The sequence below is a fragment of the Drosophila eugracilis genome, unplaced genomic scaffold, assembly GCF_018153835.1.
Source record: "Drosophila eugracilis isolate 14026-0451.02 unplaced genomic scaffold, ASM1815383v1 contig_1987, whole genome shotgun sequence".
Taxonomy (NCBI): Eukaryota; Metazoa; Arthropoda; class Insecta; order Diptera; family Drosophilidae; genus Drosophila; species Drosophila eugracilis.
In genome coordinates this window covers 94,773-116,881 of record NW_024572851.1, presented here as the reverse complement: position 1 = coordinate 116,881, position 22,109 = coordinate 94,773, and the positions used below count along the sequence as shown (strand labels likewise).

Below are 22,109 nucleotides of genomic sequence, written 5' to 3'. Positions count from 1 at the left end.
CTAAATTCGCAAAAATCTGCCTGACCCCATCGTCACTGCTAGCAAACGCTAGAAATTAATCACTTAAGTATTCAATGATCAAATTCTTTACAGCTCTTTCAGCCTTTTTGTTTTTTTTTTATCGTTCACTTCGATATCTATCTCATCAATTACTATCAACGGATCATGCTCCTCCAAAAAAGCTCTTACTCTAAACTTTAGTAGGTTAATAAAGCTGGTTCTGGCACAGATTTATGGGCTATTAAGCTGTCACATTAGTGATAAAAACATGGTTTCCCCCACCCCGAAACCCATTATCCGTCTTCTCCTGTGATAAGGATTCCCCTTACCTACCTTTTAGTCAGTATGGATTCTGGCACAGAAATCATAAACCCATAAATTATAGTTTTTAAAATCAGAGCACGTGTTCAAAAAAGTAATAAAATGTGACGATTACGTCATGATTAGTTTTCCACCCCCCTATCCGTTATTTGGGAATATTAAAATGTATTCCTGAACCTAATTACGAGGATTGGGAACGTCTTAAAAGTCAATTTCTATATATGTAAGCCTATGTCTACGTGTGTGCGTGTGTATGGTTGAGTGGGAACCCCAGATGTGTGTGGAAACATGACATGTGGAACCGATGAGGAAGATCCATGCTCGCACCGTAATAAAATGTGTGTTTTAGTATTTATCTCTCTATTCCGACACATAGATAAAAAGCATACAAGAGGTTGTGGCTTTGCGTGTGTAGTCATTGTTTCACAGCGCTAAGTAATTTCAATCCTAATAAAGGGTCACTTGCGGTTGAGTTCCGGGGGTAGTGTACATCATAATAGATGACTGTACATGTGCAAGTGAGTCTATATATATGTATTTCCCTTCCCTTACTCATACAAAAGTAAGAAAACAAGTTTTTTTTTCATTTCACATAATACGTTTATTTATTAATTATTGATACAATGAAATTATTTTTTTACCCGTTACTCGTAGAGTAAAAGGGTATACCAGATTCGTTGAAAGGTATGTAACAGATAGAAGGAAGCGTTTGCGATCCTATAAAGTATATATATTCTTGATCAGGATCAATAGCGAAGTCGATTGAGCCATGTCCGTCTGTCCGTCCGTCCGTCCGTATGAACGCTGAGATCTCAGGAACTATAAGAGACACAACGTTGAGATTAACCATGAAGATTCTTGAGTTCCTGGGACAGCGCAAGTTTATTAAAGCATCCTGCCACGCCCACTCTAACGCCCACAAATCGCCAAAAACTAAAATTGCTGAAATCTCTTGAAATTCAGAAAGTATAATCTTTAGATGCTAGCGCATCTTATAGTGGTACTACTATCCGGCCACACCCACCCACACGCCCACAAGGCTCAGAAGCCGGTTTTCGGATTTTCTAGAAAAGCTGATATCTCGGTAACTATAAAAGATAGAAAGTTCGGATTAAGCATGTAGGTTTTTATGATGCTCCCAAATTGTTTTTTTCCGATCAAGCCACACCCACTCTAACGCCCACAAAACCCGAAAGACCAAAAATGCAAAAATCTCGAAAACTAAAAAAGCTACAAAATTTTGCTTAGGAACACGTATTTAAGAGATGCGTCTGCAGCTTGCCACGAAGTTGCATCTGCCATGCTCACTCTAGCGCCCACAAACCGCGGAAAACTGTGGCGTCTATAATATTATTATTAATGCTTTCGTTTGACCTTGTTTTACTTATTTCTATTAATATCTATCGATTTCTTAAAGATTTTTCAAATTGGAACATTATTTCGCTATTTATAAAGAAAATAATGTTATAAGGCCTCACACGGGCAGTGACGTCACTATAAGCATACTCAACATACTTCCTATGACAATAGGTGGCGCCCTGAGAATTCCCAATAGCAAAATAATATTTTAAAATTTTGTAAAACAGTAACGGGTATCTTATAGTCGCGGCACTCGACTATAGCGTTTCCTCTTTTTCTACCTCCATTCCTTCGATTTACATAAACAACCTCGAATCGGTGTTAAAGAATGTAAAGTGTTCACCATATTTCATTGTTTTTAGATCTTGTGCACCTTGATTCATGAACATAATTTTGGTTTTAAGAAGGTATTGAAAATTATTTTCAAATATCTTCCCATTGAATTGTAGAAAAAAATTATCAATTTCTTCAAGAAATTTCATTATTTATCGAAATATAAATTTAAATAAATTTATTGTTATTGTGAAAGAAACCTTGAATATCAATTGATATAATATCTTTAATCATTTTTAAACAATATCAAACAACTCGTTGCACTAATCCGTTCAAGGGAATTATATTCGACTAATCGATCGTGTATGAGTAGGCAATAAGCTTGGGTATTTTCGTCACTTGGTGTCTTCAGTTCAGATGAAATTCTCACGTCAATAGGACTAGATTTTAGTGTTTTATTTTGATATGATAGATAAATTACGATAATTGGAGCTTTCATTTTAAATTCCAATGGTGTTAAAAATGGTTGTGACTCACGATTGTAGTAACTGGATTGAAATCTTGAATATATTTCATATAGGTGAGCAAACTGATTCTTATTGAAGTCGACATTCAAATTATCATATGGGTATGAGTTCATTGTTTTCTTCCAGTATATTTTTATTTATTTTTAACTTTGAAGCCTAGAGACTTTAAAAAGTAATGCTTGGTTGAGGGTATAAACCAGGTCTTTTATTATAAATAATCATTCTATCATGCGAATATGCAACCGAATCGAAATGTTTTAACCACGTAAATTAAACAAATCTCCTATTTGATCTACGATGCGTATGATTTGATTGTTGATTGACAAGTAAATAAGATTATGTAATGTCACATTCATTTTATAGCCAGGAGGAACATTAATACTGAATTCATGTAACGTATGATTAGGTGTATTATCAATATATGAACCACTAATTATGTTACATTCCAAACGAATAGTAGGAATTTTAAAAATGTTGACAGTCTGATCCGATAGATATGTTGGGTGAGGCTCTAAAACTCTTTTAAATTCTTTCAATTTTAAAAGATTTTTCAATACCATAATCTTAAAGTTTTTTATAAATATAATCAGTTATATCATTTAGTTCATAGGATCTAATAGGAAAGTTGATTACATTAGTTCAAATATGGAAGAGATTGTTTTTTTCGTTTATATTTGGGATTGAATTGTACATATTAAAATCAATTAATGCCTACTCAAAATGTCCATCCAATTCGATTGGTGGAAAATAGTTTGTATTTATAACAGAACTATTCCATTCAAGGGCAAGGTCACTGATCTAGACATAATGAAATCTGTTGTTAAACTGTAGAAATGTTTATTTTTAATCTATTTTTGTACCAAATCCATTAACTTTTTTAAATCAAAATAATTTGATCAAAACCTTTTCTATATCTTCCATTATCCATATCGTTATTTTTACTTATAAGCAAGAATTCAAATTTATACTCCCAACATTTTTTACAAATTTTTACGAATGGAGAGAGAATCTTATAGAATACCTCACTCATATCTTATAGAATACCTCACTCATGAGCACAAATACATACGAAGTATCCGTACATACAAGTATTTAAAATTTTAAAATCAAGTCAGCTAAATGTAAAACTGATGTATTATAATCAGCCTATGTCCTATGTTCTAGCTACTTTCTGCTTAAGGCTTCAGAAATTTTAAATTGGTGCATGATCGAATGCAAATGCTGACTTTAATGTGGTTACAAGTAAGTATATAAAGAGAAAATGTTTATTTGAACCATTAAATGAAATATTTATTGCACTTGTCATTTTCCTGACCAGTCTTCCGTACACACCGATATTTACTTTCACTGAACTCTCAGGCCTCATTATCATCATCCGTTAATTTGTTTGCCATCCTTGTCTTCCTTATCCTTCAATACCATATGACTGGCGTCCGGGGCTCCTATGTATACTCAAAACCAATACGATTGGTTCTAGGAGTAAAACATACCTGTATGCACTCCCTATAGATAACATTAGGTGAACATTGTCTAGAGACTATATAAATGACACCACTCAAATTGCTCAGAATCAGTTACTCAAATGCCTCAGAACTACAGACCTATGGATCTCACTGTGGAATTTTATAACTCTTTTGAGGAAGAGAAGACCCTATCGGTATAAACGATGAAGTGATCGATCCGGACTCCGATGTAGGAATTATTGAAGACTCAGAGCCGGACAACGCACTGGATATCAACCATAAAGACACTGTGGATCGAATCCTACGAGGAGTATTTGACTCACCATCGTCGTCAACTCAAACTACTCCATCAGAATTGGAATCTTTAAACTTCGATGATTTTCCTATGGGGAAGGATGCACAGGATGTTTTAAGAAAACTAATTTTGCTTGATCAAAGCGAAGACCGTTATAAGAATATGTAGTGTACTCAATCGTTTGATTTGGATGACCCAGAGCCTAGCCTATTTCCGAATGATGATCACATTTTTAATGAAATAATTGAAAATAAACTAGGGAGCATATATCACCAACTTATCGATGACGACCAGGATTCTGTTTTTCTGGATGTTCTCTTAAGATTAGACTGCTAATATTTGTATTATTTTTCTAAAAATATTATAAAATAAAACACTTTATAAAATTCAATATCTAAAGTTCTTGTTCTTTATTAGATATTTTTCTTTCGTTTTATTTATACTTTTTAATTCAGCATCATGCATCAACATCAGAGAACATCAAGGGTGTCTTTTTTCGGCACCCGAATCACACTTATACATTTCGAGTGTTTGTCGCACTCACGAACAGCAAGAAAAAAACACACACCCGAGTGCACAGTTCGCTTTGGGTGTTTTCTGTGTTTGCGTTCTTGTCACCCACTCAATTCTATGCACATGATTCTAATGCACAGACACCCAAATCACTTATAGCAAATGAAGGGAGTGTCTGAAACACCCATGTTTTTGGGATGGGTGATTCGGGTGTCTTCAAATGACCTGAGTGTTTCGGGTGTGATCACGCCCACCCTAACGCCCACAAAACCCGAAAAACCAAAAATGCAAAAATCTCGGAAACTAAAAAAGCTTGAAAGTTAAGCTTAGGAATATGTATTTTAGAGATGCCACTGCAACTTTCCACAAAGTTGCATTCTGCCACGCCTACTTTAACGCCCACAAACTGCGGAAAACTTTGGCGTCTATAATATTATTATGAATGCCTTCGTTTGACCTTGTATAACTTATTTCTGTTAATATCTATCAAATTACCAAAGATTTTTCAAATCGGAACATTATTTCGCCATTTATAAAGAAATTTAGGTTAAAAGGTCTCACATGGTTTGTGACTTCACTATCAATTACTCAACATGCTTCCTCTGACAATAGGTGGCGCTTGGGGAATTGCCACTAGCAAAATTAATATTTTTAAATTGTGTAAAACAGTTACGGGTATCTTATAGTCGCGGCACTCGACTATAGCGTTTCCTCTTGTTTATTTATATGTTAGCCTTAAATTACATTAAATTCATTTATGTTTTTCCTGATCGCGTTTTTAACGCAGTTCTTCTCAAAATGAGTATCAGATCCACAATAATTACAATAAGTCAGTTGTGTGTATCCCCTTTTGCGCGGATCACAATCAAACAAACCATTGAAGGACTCCATCGTATAAGACAACTTTTCGGTTTACCTATTTATTTATTACTGAAGCTTAAACGTATGTTATAGTATTGCAATATACTTCATAATTTGCGTTTTCCAAGATTACAAATAGCTTAAACAAATTATTTATTGAACACCGTTGAGGAAGTTTTGTCGTATGTATTTTACAATTGGTGAAATAATTGGGTAGCTGGGTTAGCTTCTTCCGATCTCTAAATCGATTATGGACGCTGACAAATACGTTGATAAAATTTTGTTTAATTTCATCACGAACAATTATTGAACTATACTTATTGAGTGGCGGGAGAATTTCTTCTAGGGCTGTATATGGTATATCTCCAGTGGACCATTCCAATCCATTTAAATTTTGCTGGTTTAAGTGCTGCTGCTTAAGAGTTTCCTTATCCAATTCTTTTATGTTGAATGGCGGTTTGAAATGAAAGAAATTTGGTATCACCGTTCCTGCGGGCATGAATGCAAGCTCCTTAACAAAAATTTGTTTGTTGTTTCCAAATAAATATTGAAAATCAACAATAACGCTTGAATTACGATCTACAGTGTTCACGATGGTTTGAAATTTTGAACTGGACTGAGGGTGTACAAGGCCTTTTCCTTTATATACCGGACAGATTAAAACAAAGTTTAAGTTAAAGTAAAGTGCTCTAACCTAATAGACATGTGTGTAACGAAAAGAAATAAAACTTCACGAAAGAAACAGGACCATGAGATCATTTTCGGATTCGAATACTATGTTGTACATAATTTAAAGTTGAAATGTGGTTTATCCACTTCTAAAAAATGTATGCCAATGATCTGGATGCAGCAAAGTAAAAGTAATTTCGTTGGATTTGGTAAAGACGAATGGATGCAACTCCTCACCTATAAGGAATATATTCAGTTGAAACTGGACCAGTATGACTTTTTGATGCCTGACACAATTTTAGATAACCCATGCATATCGTCTATAAAGTGTAAGTTTAGATTTAGAAAATCGGATAACCAGTATGTTTTTGTAATGAATCAGTATGACAACAAAATTTAGTTTGACTCTGAGTCCTTGCGGTCTTTACTAGGCTAGGTATATTTTTTACAACTTTCTTATGTTGGAATATAATATTACGACAACAAGTCATATATCTTTACTATAATCATATTATTCCTAAGTATGTTTCATTACAAAAGTATGATATTCAGATAGATGACCTAGTGGGCACTTTCGATAGAGATGTGCAAATAGATTTAACACGATTATATTTCGATATTTCTAAAAAGATGCGTGGAGAATGAAAAAAAGATATTTGTATATAAGCAGTCCTTGTTAACTAAGCAAATGTAACTATCAAATAAAAATAAAACAAAATAAAATAAATCAACGTCTTAAAATGATAAACAACAAGTTGTTCATCAACAATTAAAACATTAATGGATACATTTAATATAAATCATTATCACACTTTCACACATCTTAAGGCTTTTATATGCGAGCGGCTTAATCGAACATTAAAAAGTCGCATGTGGAAAATGTTTAGTATGCAAGGAAATTATAAATGGATTCATAACATAAAATATCTTGTAAACCAGTATAACCATTCATATCACCGAACCATTAAAATGAACCCAGTTAATGTTTGCATTAAAATTGAGGAGTTTATTTTGAAAACGGTTTATAATTTCCAAAAAGATTTTCCAAAACATACATTTTTGGGTAGATGATTTTGTTTGAATAAGTAAATACAAGGGAGCGTTTATGAAGGCATATGAAAGTTATAAAAGTTAAGTCTACATATCCAGTCACATATGGGATAGAAGATTACAAAGGCAACTCTATTTAGGGTTCATTTTATGAACAGGAACTTCATAAAGTGAAAGATAAGAATGCATTCCTAGTAGAAAAAATACTCCAAAGAAATAATAATCAAGTATTCGTTAAGTGGAGCGTATTTAATTCGAGTCACAACTCGTGGATTCCTGTAAATAAAATTCTTAAGTAATAAAACGCAATTACATGCATTGTTTGGCATTTATTTATTTTCAATTTTTTCTTGAAGCACAATTTAAATTATACAAAATATATATACATATTTACATATATTAATACATTATGTTGTAGTGGGGCGGTGTTGCCGGAAAAAGATGCCTCTTGATGGTGGTGAAAGTCGGGGGAGTCGTCGAATCGCCCGTCTGCTTTATTCACTTCATACCAGAAAACTGACTTAACTTAACTTAGCATAGGAAAAAGACGATCGCCGACGGCCGACCGCTGCAGTTGGACCCGAGAGAGCGAGAATGCAAGATTGTGCAGAGAGGGGCGAGGGCGGATGCGCTCTTCAGAGCGGATGCGCTCTTTAGCGTGGATGCGCTCTTCAGCGCGGATGCGCTCTTCATGCGCTCTTCTTCGGCGGCACATTGGCCCCTCACCTGAACATCCCGTCCCCTTTGCAATCACTCGGGTTGCAACAGCTCCCTCGTCGCTACGGATGGTGACAGGCTCCGGACACGACCCATCCAAAAACGGTGCTCTGGGCCACCGGCAGCCCGTTCTGGATCTTCAGGAACCCCGGCTGTATGATACGCGGGTACATATCCGCGCCCAGGACAACGGAGATCGTCGCTGGCAGATAGAACCGCTCATCCGCCAATGTCACGCCTCGGAAGTGGGCACGCACCGCCTCGCTCAGCTCTCGAGACGGCGTACGAACGCGCACGTGAGGCTCGATTTTGAAAACGACCTCCAGCCGAACGCTATCATCCGTTTTGGAACCCACGGTGGCCGAACAAACTTGTTCGTCCCCCACGCTGGTAGTGGGCAGACGGAAGCACGCCGCTAGCGATGCGTCGATGCAGCTCGAGGGCGTACACGGGTCGATAAGGGCCCCCGTGTTGAAGATCCGGGTCCCGGTGTCAATGCGCACTAGCGCGGTCGGCAGAACGTTGACGCTGTTCCTCTGCAGCAGCGACGATAGGGTGGGCGCAGCGGCTGCGTCCTGCGGGGTCCCTTGGCGAGAGGCGGAAAGTTGCCTAGGCGCGAATGACGCGGTCGGACGAGCGGTGGACGGCACCCGATGAGTGGCGGACGAAGGCCGTGGAGCACCTGAAGCTTGCCGGCCAGTGGCGGAAGAATCCCGAGGAGCTGCCGACGAGCGCCGGGAAGTCGATGGCCGTGGACCGGCTTGTGAGTCCGGCCGAGAAGCAACCGAACCGCGACGGGAGTTGACGGACGACGGCTGAGCGCCAGCTGAGACACTCCGTGTACTGTCTCCCACGCTCCGTGAACGGTGCTCCTCTTGACGCGGCTGGCGCCGAGCTTGCGGCTTCTCTACGAGGTGCAGCAGCGAGTGGTGATCCTGACCACACGTTCTACAGCAGTCCCCACGCCGGCACGATCCGTCGGAGTGCTCGTGAGCCAGGCAGTTGGAGCAATACCGGTTCACGAGAACCGCCCGGAGCCGCTTCTCGGCGCTGAGCCGTAGAAAGCGCCGACATTGCTTCAAAGGATGGATCCCTCTGCAGACTCGGCATCGGTAGGACTGGGTACCTCGAGTACATCTGCTCTCCAGTGACTGGGCGCTGCGTGGACGTGGCGACATCGTGCTAAATATGACTGGCGGAACTATGATGGAGAAACAAAACAGCGTTATCAGAATTGGTGTGAAGTTCGACTTGGAATTACGGGCAGAGCTACGAGACAGCACAATGGACATGGACATTGGAAAGGAAGAAACGCATAATTATTGTGGGCAGACGGACGCGTCCATCGGAAGAAGGACGACCTTAGCGACGGGCCGCTTGACGAGCCCTCGCGCGGTGCGGATGTCAATCACGCGTACATGGCCATCGGACCCTGGATACACCGCGTCAATCCTGCCTAATCGCCACTCATTGGACGGAAGGTTGTCCTCCTTGATGACCACCATATCCCCGACGCGGAGATTCCTCGTAGGGGCACGCCACTTGTTCCTCTTATGGAGCTCCTTGAGGTACTCTTCCTTCCATCGCAGCCGAAATTGCTGTTGAAGAAACTTCAGGTGCTGCCAGCGATTAAAAATTGACGTAGTATCCCCCTTTAGCTCGGGTTCGACCGTGACGAGAAGAGGACCTCCACCAGAAAGTGCCCGGGTGTAAGAGCCATCAGATCAGCAGGGTCTTCGGACATTGGCGCGAGCGGCCGCGAATTTAGGCACGCCTCGATCCTCGCCAGGAGAGTAGCCAGCTCCTCAAAGGTGTATTTCCGTGTGGCGGTGGCCTTGTAGAACAAGGTCTTGAAGCTCTTGACGCCTGCCTCCCACAGGCCCCCCATGTGGGGGGCTCCCGGAGGAATGAAATGCCAGAGAAGCTGCTGGTGACAGGGGGGCAGCTGCCCCCACAAAGGTCTTCCCGTTGTCCGACTGCACTTGACGGGGGCATCCTCTCCGAGTCACGAACCGAGCGAAAGCAGCCAGAAATTTCTCGGTCGTAAGGTCCGACGTAGGCTCTAAATGGATGGCCTTAGTGGAGAAGCACACAAACACCAACACATACCCCTTTGTGATGAGGCAGGCTCGCCCCGTATAGTTCTTTATCTCGAAAGGACCGGCATAATCCACACCTGTGTACGTGAATGGGCGCGAGAAGGACGTCCGTTCCTTCGGTAGCTCTCCCATGAGTTGCGTCTGCAACTTCTTCTTGTGGATGACACATACCTTACAAGCATAGACGACGGACTTGACCAAATTCCTCACCCTTGGAATCCAGAATTTGGCCCGAATCAGGCGGATCATCAGCTGATTGCCACCGTGCAGCGTGATGCGATGCGTAAATTGAACAAGGAGTCGAGACAGATGGCAGTCGTATGGAAGGATTATCGGATGTCGTTCGTCGTATTGGAGAAGTTCAGAGGACGTGACCCGGCCGCAGGCTCTCATAAGGCCCTGCGAATCCATGAAGGGGTTCAGATTTTGAACCGGACTGGACGCTGATACTGGACGCTTTTCGCTTAAGCAGCCCATTTCAGAGACGAAGTGTCTGCGCTGAGTGACGGATACTAGAAGACGTTCAGCCAACGTAATCTCATTAGCAGTCAGGTGCTCTTCGAACGGAGAGCGTATCTTCCGCGAGCGCTGGATGAAGCGACAAACATAGGCAAGGACTCGTAGTGCCTTGTCAAGTGTGGAGAAACGTTCAAGGAGATCTTCGGGGGGCGCCTTCGCGACATGGACCTTGACTGTTCGCTTCTCGAGTTCAGTCACGGGGGCCTCGTTGCCTTGAGTGGGGCACTCGCTGCGAGGCCCTCGCATCCAGCCAGGCCCGTGCCACCACAACTGGTTATCCGCAAGGTCTTGGAGAGCGGACATGTGCCCATTTCTGCACGTCGGTGAACTGGGCGATCTTGGCTACCCGGTTGGCCACGAACGTTGTCCACTGACACGCTGGCTTCTGCAGCCATGCGAGGACAATAGTCGAGTCCGTCCAACAGTATGGGGCAGATGCGGGCCCTGGCATCTTTGGCAGAACGGCGGTGGCCATTTCCGACTATTTCCGAATATTATCCCGAAATAGAATGATTAGTATGGAGCTGCAAAACTTATTACTAGCGATAGCTCTAGCTAAGGCCAACATTGAGAGCTCTACTATACTAGATCATGCAGACCTAGAAGATATATGGATAGAAGAGCCCACAGATACCCCCATCAAGACTTATTGTCCGTTGCTTCCGTTGAAATATTACAGTCCGCTAACCTTTTGTATTTTGTCATTAAATTTCTAATAATCAAATCGTCGTGTATTAAAATCACTGTTTTTCCCGTGTCCCATCATGACACGATGCTCAGGCTGGAGGACAAAATAATAGCTGATTGCAATGGAGCGATTCACACGGTCAACAATCGCTCCGCAACACCTGGAGCCACATTTTGCCAGCTGGCGTTAAGAAGGTCGTGCGCGCAAGAGCTCCACGCTGGAGGCATAGCGCACTGTGACATCCAGCACAGCGATCTACATCCAATTACTCACGTAGATGAAGGCATCATAATTGTAAACGATCGTCCGGCACGTGTGAGTGTGGATAATGGCACTTACATCCATGTACGAGGCACGCATCTCATTACCTTTACTGAGAGTGCCATGGTTAATGAAACCCGATGTCAACAATGACAGGGCCCAGAAGAGTGTCCCAGGAGTAGCCAGCTTGCTCTCGCTGAATATTACTATGGAGCACAACATCCTCAGTCTTCCATACCTTCACCGCTTGAGTGAGCGTAATCTGGAACACATCAAGAGAGTCGGGGAGAATATCAACGACTATCATTCACATCAGATATTACTGGTGGCAGGAGCAATATGCTGCGCGTTGATCTGCGTCGGTTTCACCTATCGGCGAGTCATCCAGGCCAGGAGAGCTGCGGCCCAGACAGCAGATATGATCGTCCAAATAGGGTCAGCCGAGGGCGGCCTTAATCCTGAGGGGGGGAAAGTTAACTAAGTTAACCGGGCGACGGCAATGACCGATCGTCCGAAAGTTCGCTCCGGCCAAATTGCTTACACAGCGTCTGGCCGGAAGCCCGTGCATAGCCGGCAAGCACTACCCATTGGAGTGGGCGCTATGAGTCCCTTTTTATGTTAGCTTTAAGTTCAGTTCAATTTTGATATTCACCGAATAAAGAGCACAAGCTCATTCAATATAACTCCGCCAACCGCCGTTAACCATTTTATCATTTACAAACTGAGTCTCTAGGCCAGCAGGTTACGAACACCCTTCCATCCTAAACTTCGTAATTCACCATTGGAGAGAAATTACTAACCGGACTTTTGTACCGCGACAGCGGCAAGGGAACCTCCACTGTGAACTTAAATACTTAGAAGGAAATAACTAACCGGACTTTTGCACGGAGACAGCAGCGAGGGAACCTCTACAATAAAAATAACTAATTTTTATATTTCTATTTTTCATTTTGAGAGTGGGCACCGTCGTCACATGCTCCCACTGGCACAAGGATGACGTTTTTGCCAGTAGATTCCTGCAATGTTAATGTTACGGGAATGGATCCCCCCTCGCGAGTCATATCGGGTTCTACATCAAAAACATGTTTTATGGTGCGTTTCGCAGCCTCATAATGCGGATGGTTTGGATCCTCTGTCCAGGGTTTGCCAGCCGAAAGCATAGTTACCTTTAATCATACTAATTTAAAACTACACCAAAGGGAAACAGTGCAGTACAAATTCAAACCTTAATTTTGTTTGGTGAGCCACGCTCAGTCCATTTATCGTTAAGGTATTTAACAACACACTCCTCAATGTGCTTTGGGTTTTGGTCAGGCACAAGGCGAATGGAAAATTTGGCAATCACCTTTTTCAGAATGACGGTCTTCGCGCCTGGCTCATAGAATGCACCCTCGATTCCAGAGGCTGGGAAAACGCCACCTGACTTGAAGCAGCCTGGTTTTGTCGCCATTATGCGGCAGTTGGTCCACACCAATGTCTTTTATAAAACAAAAAAAAACGAATTAGACATTTATGAACGCATGAGAAAGATAAGATAAACTAACTTGTACTCAGAAACATCAAAGTCAATGCTCTCATATATTGATAGCTCGTTTTTTAACTGGCGAGCCACCTTTAGTGCGAAAAAATTTTGTAATACCAATTCAATTTTTGTGCTAGTTCTACAAAGTACTCACGTCACGATCAACTCCAGGGATCAAGATTTTAATGTTCTTGTCAACGAGAACGATAAGCAAGTGACACATCCGGCATAGCTTCGTGAACAGTGCCCCCAAATACTCCACAGTGCAAGTCTTTGTTTGAGCATTCCACCTCTACTTGGAAGTAGGCTAGCCACGGAGCCCATTTGTAAGACATGGACGTTTTTTCCCAAGCCAATAGTTGTCAGAAATACAGACATAATCAACACCAGCTAGGAACTCGTTCTTGTATTCCATCAACAAGTTGTCGAGGCCTTCGCTGCCGCTCTCCTCCATCCCCTTAAAAACGAATTTAACATTCAGTGGCAGTAGAATGTTGAACTTTTGCTAAGCCTCGATAGCGTGGATCCAGCAAAGTACGGGTCCCTTATCGTCAGACGATCCTCGCCCAAACAACTTACCGTCCACTTCGGTAAGCTCGAAAGGATTAGTTTTCCATCCATCTTCCAGGCTTCCAGGCAGGCTGCACATCCAAGTGGCCATAGACTGACACTGTCTTCTTTGAAACTTCTTTGCCCAGAGTGCCGAGTAAAAGCTTCGACGAAACACGTGTTAGCGCGTGAAATGAGCTTTCCAAAAAGGTATAATGCGACAAATAATACAACAAATACGCGCTTTCAGCGCAAACTAGCGAAAATACCGCATGACTTTTTTGACAAGCTAATATTTTATTTCACCTTCTGTAATCTTTTTTTGTCAATACTTTTTAATTTACTCAAATTTGATCAACTCGGAACATTTCACAATAAATTAAAAAGTGTGATCAGTGACGTCATCATTATGGAATAAATACATATATCTGGTTCTGGAAATAAGTGCCTCTCGTATAATTGTACATGGCGTTTCAATAACTCAAATACGGGTATTTCATAATCGCGGAACTGTACTTTTTTATATCAGTTTTTGTTTTTAACCAAAAGGACTTGGGTCTGATTATCTCTAGCTAGTCAGCTATTTACACGACTTCATTCCGCAATGCTTAACATGACACCTTTTTAATTTAAGTAGTACTTCAATTCGAAATATTTTTAGTAATTGCTCAATGTAATATTTATTTAACGGCATTTTTTTGCAAGTATAAGAGTACAAATCTGATATTCTAGTTGTATTTCATCAGCTAGTTATTATAATTTTCCTACTTCGTGCAGGTAGGCGCCAGGAAGCTTAGTCTAATCCTTACCAATACAATTTTTGTGTTAGTTCTACAAAGTACTGACGTCACGATCAACTCCAGGAATGAAGATTTTTGTGTTCTTGTCAAAGAGAACGCTAAGCAAGTGACACAGATCCGGCATAGCTTCGTGAACAGTTCCTCCCAAATACTCCACAGTGCAAGTCTTTGTTTGATCATTCCACCTCTACTTGGAAGTAGGCTAGCCACGGAGCCCATATGTAAGACATGGACGTTTTTTCCCAAGCCAATAGTTGTCAGAAATACAGACATAATCAACACCACCTAGGAACTCATTTTTGCGTTCCATCAACAAGTTGTCGAGGCCTTCGCTGCCGCGCTCCTCCATCCCCTCAAAAATGAATTTCACATTCATTCATTGAGCTTTTCGTAAGCCTCGATAGCGTGATTCCAGCAAAGTACGGGTCCCTTATCGTCAGACGATCCTCGCCTAAACAACTTACCGTCCTTATCGGTAAGCTCGAAAGGATTAGTTTTCCATCCATCTTCCTTTAGGGCAGGCTGCACATCCAAGTGGCCATAGACTAACACTGTCTTCTTTGAAACTTCTTTGCCCAGAGTGAGGAGTAAAACCTTCGGCAAAATACGTGTTAGCGCGTGAAATGAGCTTTCCAAAAAGGTATAGTATGACCTGATGCGACGAATAATACAACAACTACTACAACTAAAACTAGCGAAAATACCGCAAGACTTTTTTGACAACCTAATATTTTATTTTACCTTCTGTAATCTTTTTTGTCAATACTTTTTAATTTACTCAAATTTGATCAACTCGGAACATTTCACAATAAATTAAAAAGTGTAGGTTATAGACATGGTCAGTGACGTCATCATTATGGAATAAATACATATATCTGGTTCTGGAAATAAGTGCCTCTCGTATAATTGTACATGGCGTTTCAATAACTCAAATACGGGTATTTCATAATCGCGGAACTGTACTTTTTTATATCAGTTTTTGTTTTTAACCAAAAGGACTTGGGTCTGATTATCTCTAGCTAGTCAGCTATTTACACGACTTCATTCCGCAATGCTTAACATGACACCTTTTTAATTTAAGTAGTACTTCAATTCGAAATATTTTTAGTAATTGCTCAATGTAATATTTATTTAACGGCATTTTTTTGCAAGTATAAGAGTATAAATCTGATATTCTTGTTGTATTTCATCAGCTAGTTTTTATAATTTTCCAACTTCGTGCAGGTAGGCGCCAAGCAGCTTAGTCTAAAAAAATAAAAGTTTCAATTTGTGTAGATATGCCGCTATCCTAGCTTACGCCTTCAATGTAGTTGTATATATCTATTTTTTCATTTTGAGAGTGGGCACCGTCGTCGCATGCTCCCACTGGCACAAGGATGACGTTTTTGCCAGTAGCTTCCTGCAATGTTAATGTTACGGGAATGGATCCCCCCTCGCGAGTCATATCGGGTTCTACATCAAAAACATGTTTTATGGCGCGTTTCGCAGCCTCATAATGCGGATGGTTTGGATCCTCTGTCCAGGGTTTGCCAGCCGAAAGCATAGTTACCTTTAATCATACTAATTTAAAACTACACCAAAGGGAAACAGTGGTACTAAGTCAAACCTTCATTTTGTTTGGTGAGCCACGCTCAGTCCATTTATCGTTAAGGTATTTAACAACACACTCCTCAATGTGCGTTGGGTTTTGGTCAGGCACAAGGCGAATGGAAAATTTGCCAATCACCTTTTTCGGAATGACGGTCTTCGCGCCTGGCTCATAGAATGCACCCTCGATTCCATGGACAGAGAGGCTGGGAAAACGAAACCTGGCTTGAAGCAGCCTGGTTTTGTCGCCATTATGCGGCAGTTGGTCCACACCAATGTCTTTTCTAAAACAAAAAAAAAAACGAATTAGACATTTATGAACGCATGAGAAAGATAAGATAAACTAACTTGTACTCAGAAACATCGAAGTCAATGCTCTCATACATTGATAGCTCGTTTTTTAACGGGGGAGCCACCTTTAGTGCGAAAAAATTTTGTAATACCAATACAATTTTTGTGTTAGTTCTACAAAGTACTCACGTCACGATCAATTCCAGGGATCAAGATTTTTGTGTTCTTGTCAAAGAGAACGCTAAGCAAGTGACACAGATCCGGCATAGCTTCGTGAACAGTTCCTCCCAAATACTCCACAGTGCAAGTCTTTATTTGATCATTCCACCTCTACTTGGAAGTAGGCTAGTCCACGGAGCCCATATGTAAGGCATGGACGTTTTTTCCCAAGCCAATAGTTGTCAGAAATACAGACATAATCAACACCAGCTAGGAACTCATTCTTGCGTTCCATCAACAAGTTGTCGAGGCCTTCGCTGCCGCGCTCCTCCATCCCCTCAAAAATGAATTTCACATTCATTCATTGAGCTTTTCGTAAGCCTCGATAGCGTGATTCCAGCAAAGTACGGGTCCCTTATCGTCAGACGATCCTCGCCTAAACAACTTACCGTCCTTATCGGTAAGCTCGAAAGGATTAGTTTTCCATCCATCTTCCTTTAGGGCAGGCTGCACATCCAAGTGGCCATAGACTAACACTGTCTTCTTTGAAACTTCTTTGCCCAGAGTGAGGAGTAAAACCTTCGGCAAAATACGTGTTAGCGCGTGAAATGAGCTTTCCAAAAAGGTATAGTATGACCTGATGCGACGAATAATACAACAACTACTACAACTAAAACTAGCGAAAATACCGCAAGACTTTTTTGACAACCTAATATTTTATTTTTAGTTTACTCAAATTTAATCAACTCGGAACATTTCACAATAAATTAAAAAGTGTAGGTTATAGACATGGTCAGTGACGTCATCATTATGGAATAAATACATATATCTGGTTCTGGAAATAAGTGCGTCTCGTATAATTGTACATGGCGTTTCAATAACTCAAATACGGGTATTTTGTAATCGCGGAACTGTACTTTTTTATATCAGTTTTTGTTTTTAACCAAAAGGACTTGGGTCTGATTATCTCTAGCTAGTCAGCTATTTACACGACTTCATTCCGCAATGCTTAACATGACACCTTTTTAATTTAAGTAGTACTTCAATTCGAAATATTTTTAGTAATTGCTCAATGTAATATTTATTTAACGGCATTTTTTTGCAAGTATAAGAGTATAAATCTGATATTCTTGTTGTATTTCATCAGCTAGTTTTTATAATTTTCCAACTTCGTGCAGGTAGGCGCCAAGCAGCTTAGTCTAAAAAAATAAAAGTTTCAATTTGTGTAGATATGCCGCTATCCTAGCTTACGCCTTCAATGTAGTTGTATATATCTATTTTTTCATTTTGAGAGTGGGCACCGTCGTCGCATGCTCCCACTGGCACAAGGATGACGTTTTTGCCAGTAGCTTCCTGCAATGTTAATGTTACGGGAATGGATCCCCCCTCGCGAGTCATATCGGGTTCTACATCAAAAACATGTTTTATGGCGCGTTTCGCAGCCTCATAATGCGGATGGTTTGGATCCTCTGTCCAGGGTTTGCCAGCCGAAAGCATAGTTACCTTTAATCATACTAATTTAAAACTACACCAAAGGGAAACAGTGGTACTAAGTCAAACCTTCATTTTGTTTGGTGAGCCACGCTCAGTCCATTTATCGTTAAGGTATTTAACAACACACTCCTCAATGTGCGTTGGGTTTTGGTCAGGCACAAGGCGAATGGAAAATTTGCCAATCACCTTTTTCGGAATGACGGTCTTCGCGCCTGGCTCATAGAATGCACCCTCGATTCCATGGACAGAGAGGCTGGGAAAACGAAACCTGGCTTGAAGCAGCCTGGTTTTGTCGCCATTATGCGGCAGTTGGTCCACACCAATGTCTTTTCTAAAACAAAAAAAAAAACGAATTAGACATTTATGAACGCATGAGAAAGATAAGATAAACTAACTTGTACTCAGAAACATCGAAGTCAATGCTCTCATACATTGATAGCTCGTTTTTTAACGGGGGAGCCACCTTTAGTGCGAAAAAATTTTGTAATACCAATACAATTTTTGTGTTAGTTCTACAAAGTACTCACGTCACGATCAATTCCAGGGATCAAGATTTTTGTGTTCTTGTCAACGAGAACGCTAAGCAAGTAACACAGATCCGGCATAGCTTCGTGAACAGTGCCCCCAAATACTCCACTGTGCAAGTCTTTATTTGAGCATTCCACCTCTACTTGGAAGTAGGCTAGTCCACGGAGCCCATATGTAAGGCATGGACGTTTTTTCCCAAGCCAATAGTTGTCAGAAATACAGACATAATCAACACCAGCTAGGAACTCATTCTTGCGTTCCATCAACAAGTTGTCGAGGCCTTCGCTGCCGCTCTCCTCCATCCCCTCAAAAACGAATTTCACATTCAGTGGCAGTGGAATATTGAGCTTTTGGTAAGCCTCGATAGCGTGAATCCAGCAAAGTACGGGTCCCTTATCGTCAGACGATCCTCGCCCAAACAACTTACCGTCCACTTCGGTAAGCTCGAAAGGATTAGTTTTCCATCCATCTTCCTTTAGGGCAGGCTGCACATCCAAGTGACCATAGACTAACACTGTCTTCTTTGAAACTTCTTTGCCCAGAGTGCCGAGTAAAACCTTCGGCAGAGGAATTATCTGGCCGCTTGACAATTTCTGCTGACCGACATCTGCCAGTTCTATCTCGGCGCCCAGGCTCTTTAGTCGATTCGCTGTCCAGTCTACCATGATATCAATCTCGCCGCGCTTATCGGGCCACGCCGAAACAGACTGAATTCCCACAACAGTTTTTAGGGCTTCAATGTAATCACCTTTTTTTGCGTCAATAAATCTGAAAAGCGATTAAAGTTAAACTATTAAATATGTATGAATGGGTTTATTAAGCTGATAAATGCTGTTATGTAAACCCATCTAGAAGAATTCTGGTCTCAGCTCAGGGGATATGCTATAAATTAGGTTTGTGAATGTAGATTTTTTATCTGTGGCGATAAGAGCAAACTTTTTAATTTAAGACCAGGGGTGCTCAACGCCTGTGCTCTGAGAGCTAATTTGTTTTTAGTAAATGCTCGCTGCATATGGGGTTGCTCGGCTTTAAGCGCTCGCAGCGCTATTCCACCAACAATGTTTAGTTTTCCTCTTTCCGCCTCATTTCGTCGCCAACTGCAATATATTTTAATATTGTTTTTTCCAGGAGCGTCATCAAACCTTTACACTGAAATTCATTCTTTAAAACTTCCATTTGCAATTTAGAGTTTGCTTCACAGTTTGCACAGTGTGCCATCGACGCGATAAATTGGTTAGAAAAAAATGTGTTTTCTTTCTCTTATTATACAGCTACAAACCAACACGAAAGCATTACTAAATATCGTAAGACGAATTTAAGCACCACAGTGTTAGACAGTCAGATCGCTAATAAAATGCAGATAAACCATTAACCACATAAAGATATGACGTTTTAGCATATTCACCCATTTCTCTCCAGAGATCGAGAGCTTGAATATTAGTAAGATTCTTTCAGAACGAATGTTTTGCTACCACGTTATATGTCAAGGATTATAAATTATTATCAATTCTAAGTTCGATGCCAAGATGCCGTTTCCGAAAACAGTATTGTTTACCCATGGATTTTTTGAGTATGCAGGGCAGAAGTGCACACATTAAACTCATTTTAGCTTAATACGCTTATACTTACGCAAAGAGTTGCTGAAGTTCTTTCGGGAGCTCGGCCATCGTTCTTTTGATGTTCTGTCTGACTCCTGCGCTACCAATTTAGGTCTGACACAAAGTATGATATTATAAGACAGCATTAAACATATAATGGAGAATAGTGTGACCACAACGCGACATCTCATACATACGGCGAAAACCAAAAATATACCAAAACATTTTTCTGTGTAGAAATACAATATGAGTTTTTTTTAAAGTTACAAATACAGGTTTATTGATTTATATTAAATTTTTCATTTACTTCCCCTCAGCTGCCTAATCGCTTTCACCGTAATGGTTTTTAACTCAATTGAACAAAAATAAGAATGAGGCGAATTCTAGAGATGACAGCGCAGGCAAAATATTAAAAAAAAAATATAAGATCCGTTAGCCATACGTGATATTGTTTCATCGCCTATAAGATGGCGTCCACTCTATCATCACCTAACGAATCCGAATCCCTGCGACCCTTTCTGTAGGCACGCAGTGATCTACATACATAAATGCATATGTAACTGTGTATATACATACATATGTATGTATATTCTTAACATGCCAGTCCAGCACTAGGCGGTTTCATCATTCGGCCACGCTAAGACCAACATTTCGCGATAAATAATAGCGTCCATAATATTTTTTTTAAGTTTTAGTTTTACTGTTAATAATATTTTATATTCAAATTATATCGATTTTTCGAATCGGAGCATTTTTTAATAATTGACAAGACTATAAGTTTTCTTTTTGTTTCTGACTGAATAGTTCAAAGCCCTTAGCGTACCCAAAAATCTGGAGAAAAATATTTGGAATAAATATCAAGATGTTTCAACTGAAAAAAGCTTATTTCGTGCGAGAATAAAAACACCGCTACTGAACTATGTAGCTTGCGGATGCGCAAGCTTGTTTTGTGCCAGCTTTAAAAAATATTAAATTAATTCCTAATGTTAATACTTGGTTGGACCTCAAATTTGTTTCTTGACGACTTTTAAACGAATTGAACAATTTATTTTTGATCCCACTGGAATTTTACTGTGCAACTGTGCTTTTGTTTTTACTAGATGGGAGCAGTTTCAGACAAACGAAAGATTTACATTGCTAGCAGTGTGCTTGGGGTCATTATTTTGGTAGAATCGGTATTTATCCTATATTCCCAAATCTTCTGCACTTTCCACCAAATTTTTTTCAAAAATAGTTAAATATTTATGGAATCCATGATTCCGTCAATAAAAGCCAAATTAGTGTTAGTCCGCACAGCCGCTCGACGGGGTAGTCCATCTCTTCCGGTGAACTCCTCTTTCACGACGCCTCGTTTCCACTTCGTGGTATGGCCAGATCACATATGAACACTAGATCTCGACGACGAATGAGCTCGGCGTGCTTGCACCATCCCTCGCTGCGGACAAGTGTTGGCAGGTACTCATATATTCGATCCCGCATCAATATTGCTCCGCGCCATTCCTTCCTGGTAGCGCATCTCTCGGATTCCTGTCCGTCACCCTCCAAAGATCCGGAATATAGGGGATTTCTTTATCAAATCTTTGGGTGTCAGTGGAGCTTACTGGTCCACCGTCACTGGTAAGGGATAGGTGAGCCGGCGAGAGTTCACTATGCTCTCCGTCTTAATCAACAGGTTCTACAGTACGTACTCCTTGGGCGCGAGCTCCTTCATTGTGTTCGCCAGAACCATCTTTACGCACTGTTCCATCCTTTTCTAGGCGCCATCCTCACCTGGGTTTACCGGGCCATTAAAGATCCATTCAGATACTTCCTCTTCTTCGTCCTTCCTCTTGGCTTCGCGATTGGCTCAAACGAAGTGCTTCCCGTTGTCGCTCCTTATTCTTATTCTACCGGTCCACGCCGAATATGAAGTTCCCCATTACGATTATGCAGGAATCTGTAGACAAATCTGGAGCCATCCCCAAGT

At 40.9% G+C, this 22,109-nt stretch overlaps 2 protein-coding genes and 1 pseudogene across 2 annotated transcripts; all 3 read right to left on the bottom strand.

Moving 5' to 3' along the window:
- Positions 1-9,747: 9,747 nt before the first annotated feature.
- The window catches only part of LOC121529861, a 98,783-nt pseudogene continuing 86,421 nt past the window's right edge, over positions 9,748-22,109 (bottom strand).
- LOC121529862 (cytosolic non-specific dipeptidase-like) lies at positions 15,586-16,863 on the bottom strand. Its single transcript, XM_041817865.1, has 5 exons — positions 16,554-16,863; positions 16,422-16,489; positions 16,093-16,357; positions 15,784-16,035; positions 15,586-15,731 (listed from the first exon to the last, which is right to left on the bottom strand). The coding sequence occupies exons 1-5, from the start codon at positions 16,629-16,631 to the stop codon at positions 15,687-15,689; spliced, it is 708 nt and encodes a 235-aa protein (XP_041673799.1). The 5' UTR covers positions 16,632-16,863; the 3' UTR covers positions 15,586-15,686.
- On the bottom strand, positions 17,577-20,316 carry LOC108105563 (cytosolic non-specific dipeptidase). Its single transcript, XM_041817864.1, has 6 exons — positions 20,175-20,316; positions 18,545-19,313; positions 18,413-18,480; positions 18,084-18,348; positions 17,775-18,026; positions 17,577-17,722 (listed from the first exon to the last, which is right to left on the bottom strand). Exons 1-6 carry the CDS (start codon positions 20,210-20,212, stop codon positions 17,678-17,680), a joined length of 1,437 nt encoding a protein of 478 aa, XP_041673798.1. The 5' UTR covers positions 20,213-20,316; the 3' UTR covers positions 17,577-17,677.

What these genes read in the sequence shown, in the direction of transcription:
- LOC108105563 (XM_041817864.1), bottom strand. Translation starts at nt 20,212, where the DNA reads ATGGCCGAGCTCCCGAAAGAACTTCAGCAACTCTTTGC. An exon ending in TCCCTGGAATTGATCGTGAC is followed by an intron (nt 18,481 to 18,544) that starts GTGAGTACTTTG and finishes TTCGCACTAAAG; the next exon opens with GTGGCTCCCCCGTTAAAAAA. An exon ending in GCTCACCAAACAAAATGAAG is followed by an intron (nt 18,027 to 18,083) that starts GTTTGACTTAGT and finishes GTATGATTAAAG; the next exon opens with GTAACTATGCTTTCGGCTGG.
- LOC121529862 (XM_041817865.1), bottom strand. Translation starts at nt 16,631, where the DNA reads ATGCCGGATCTGTGTCACTTGCTTAGCGTTCTCTTTGACAAGAACACA. An exon ending in TCCCTGGAATTGATCGTGAC is followed by an intron (nt 16,490 to 16,553) that starts GTGAGTACTTTG and finishes TTCGCACTAAAG; the next exon opens with GTGGCTCCCCCGTTAAAAAA. An exon ending in TTCGATGTTTCTGAGTACAA is followed by an intron (nt 16,358 to 16,421) that starts GTTAGTTTATCT and finishes TTTTTGTTTTAG; the next exon opens with AAAAGACATTGGTGTGGACC.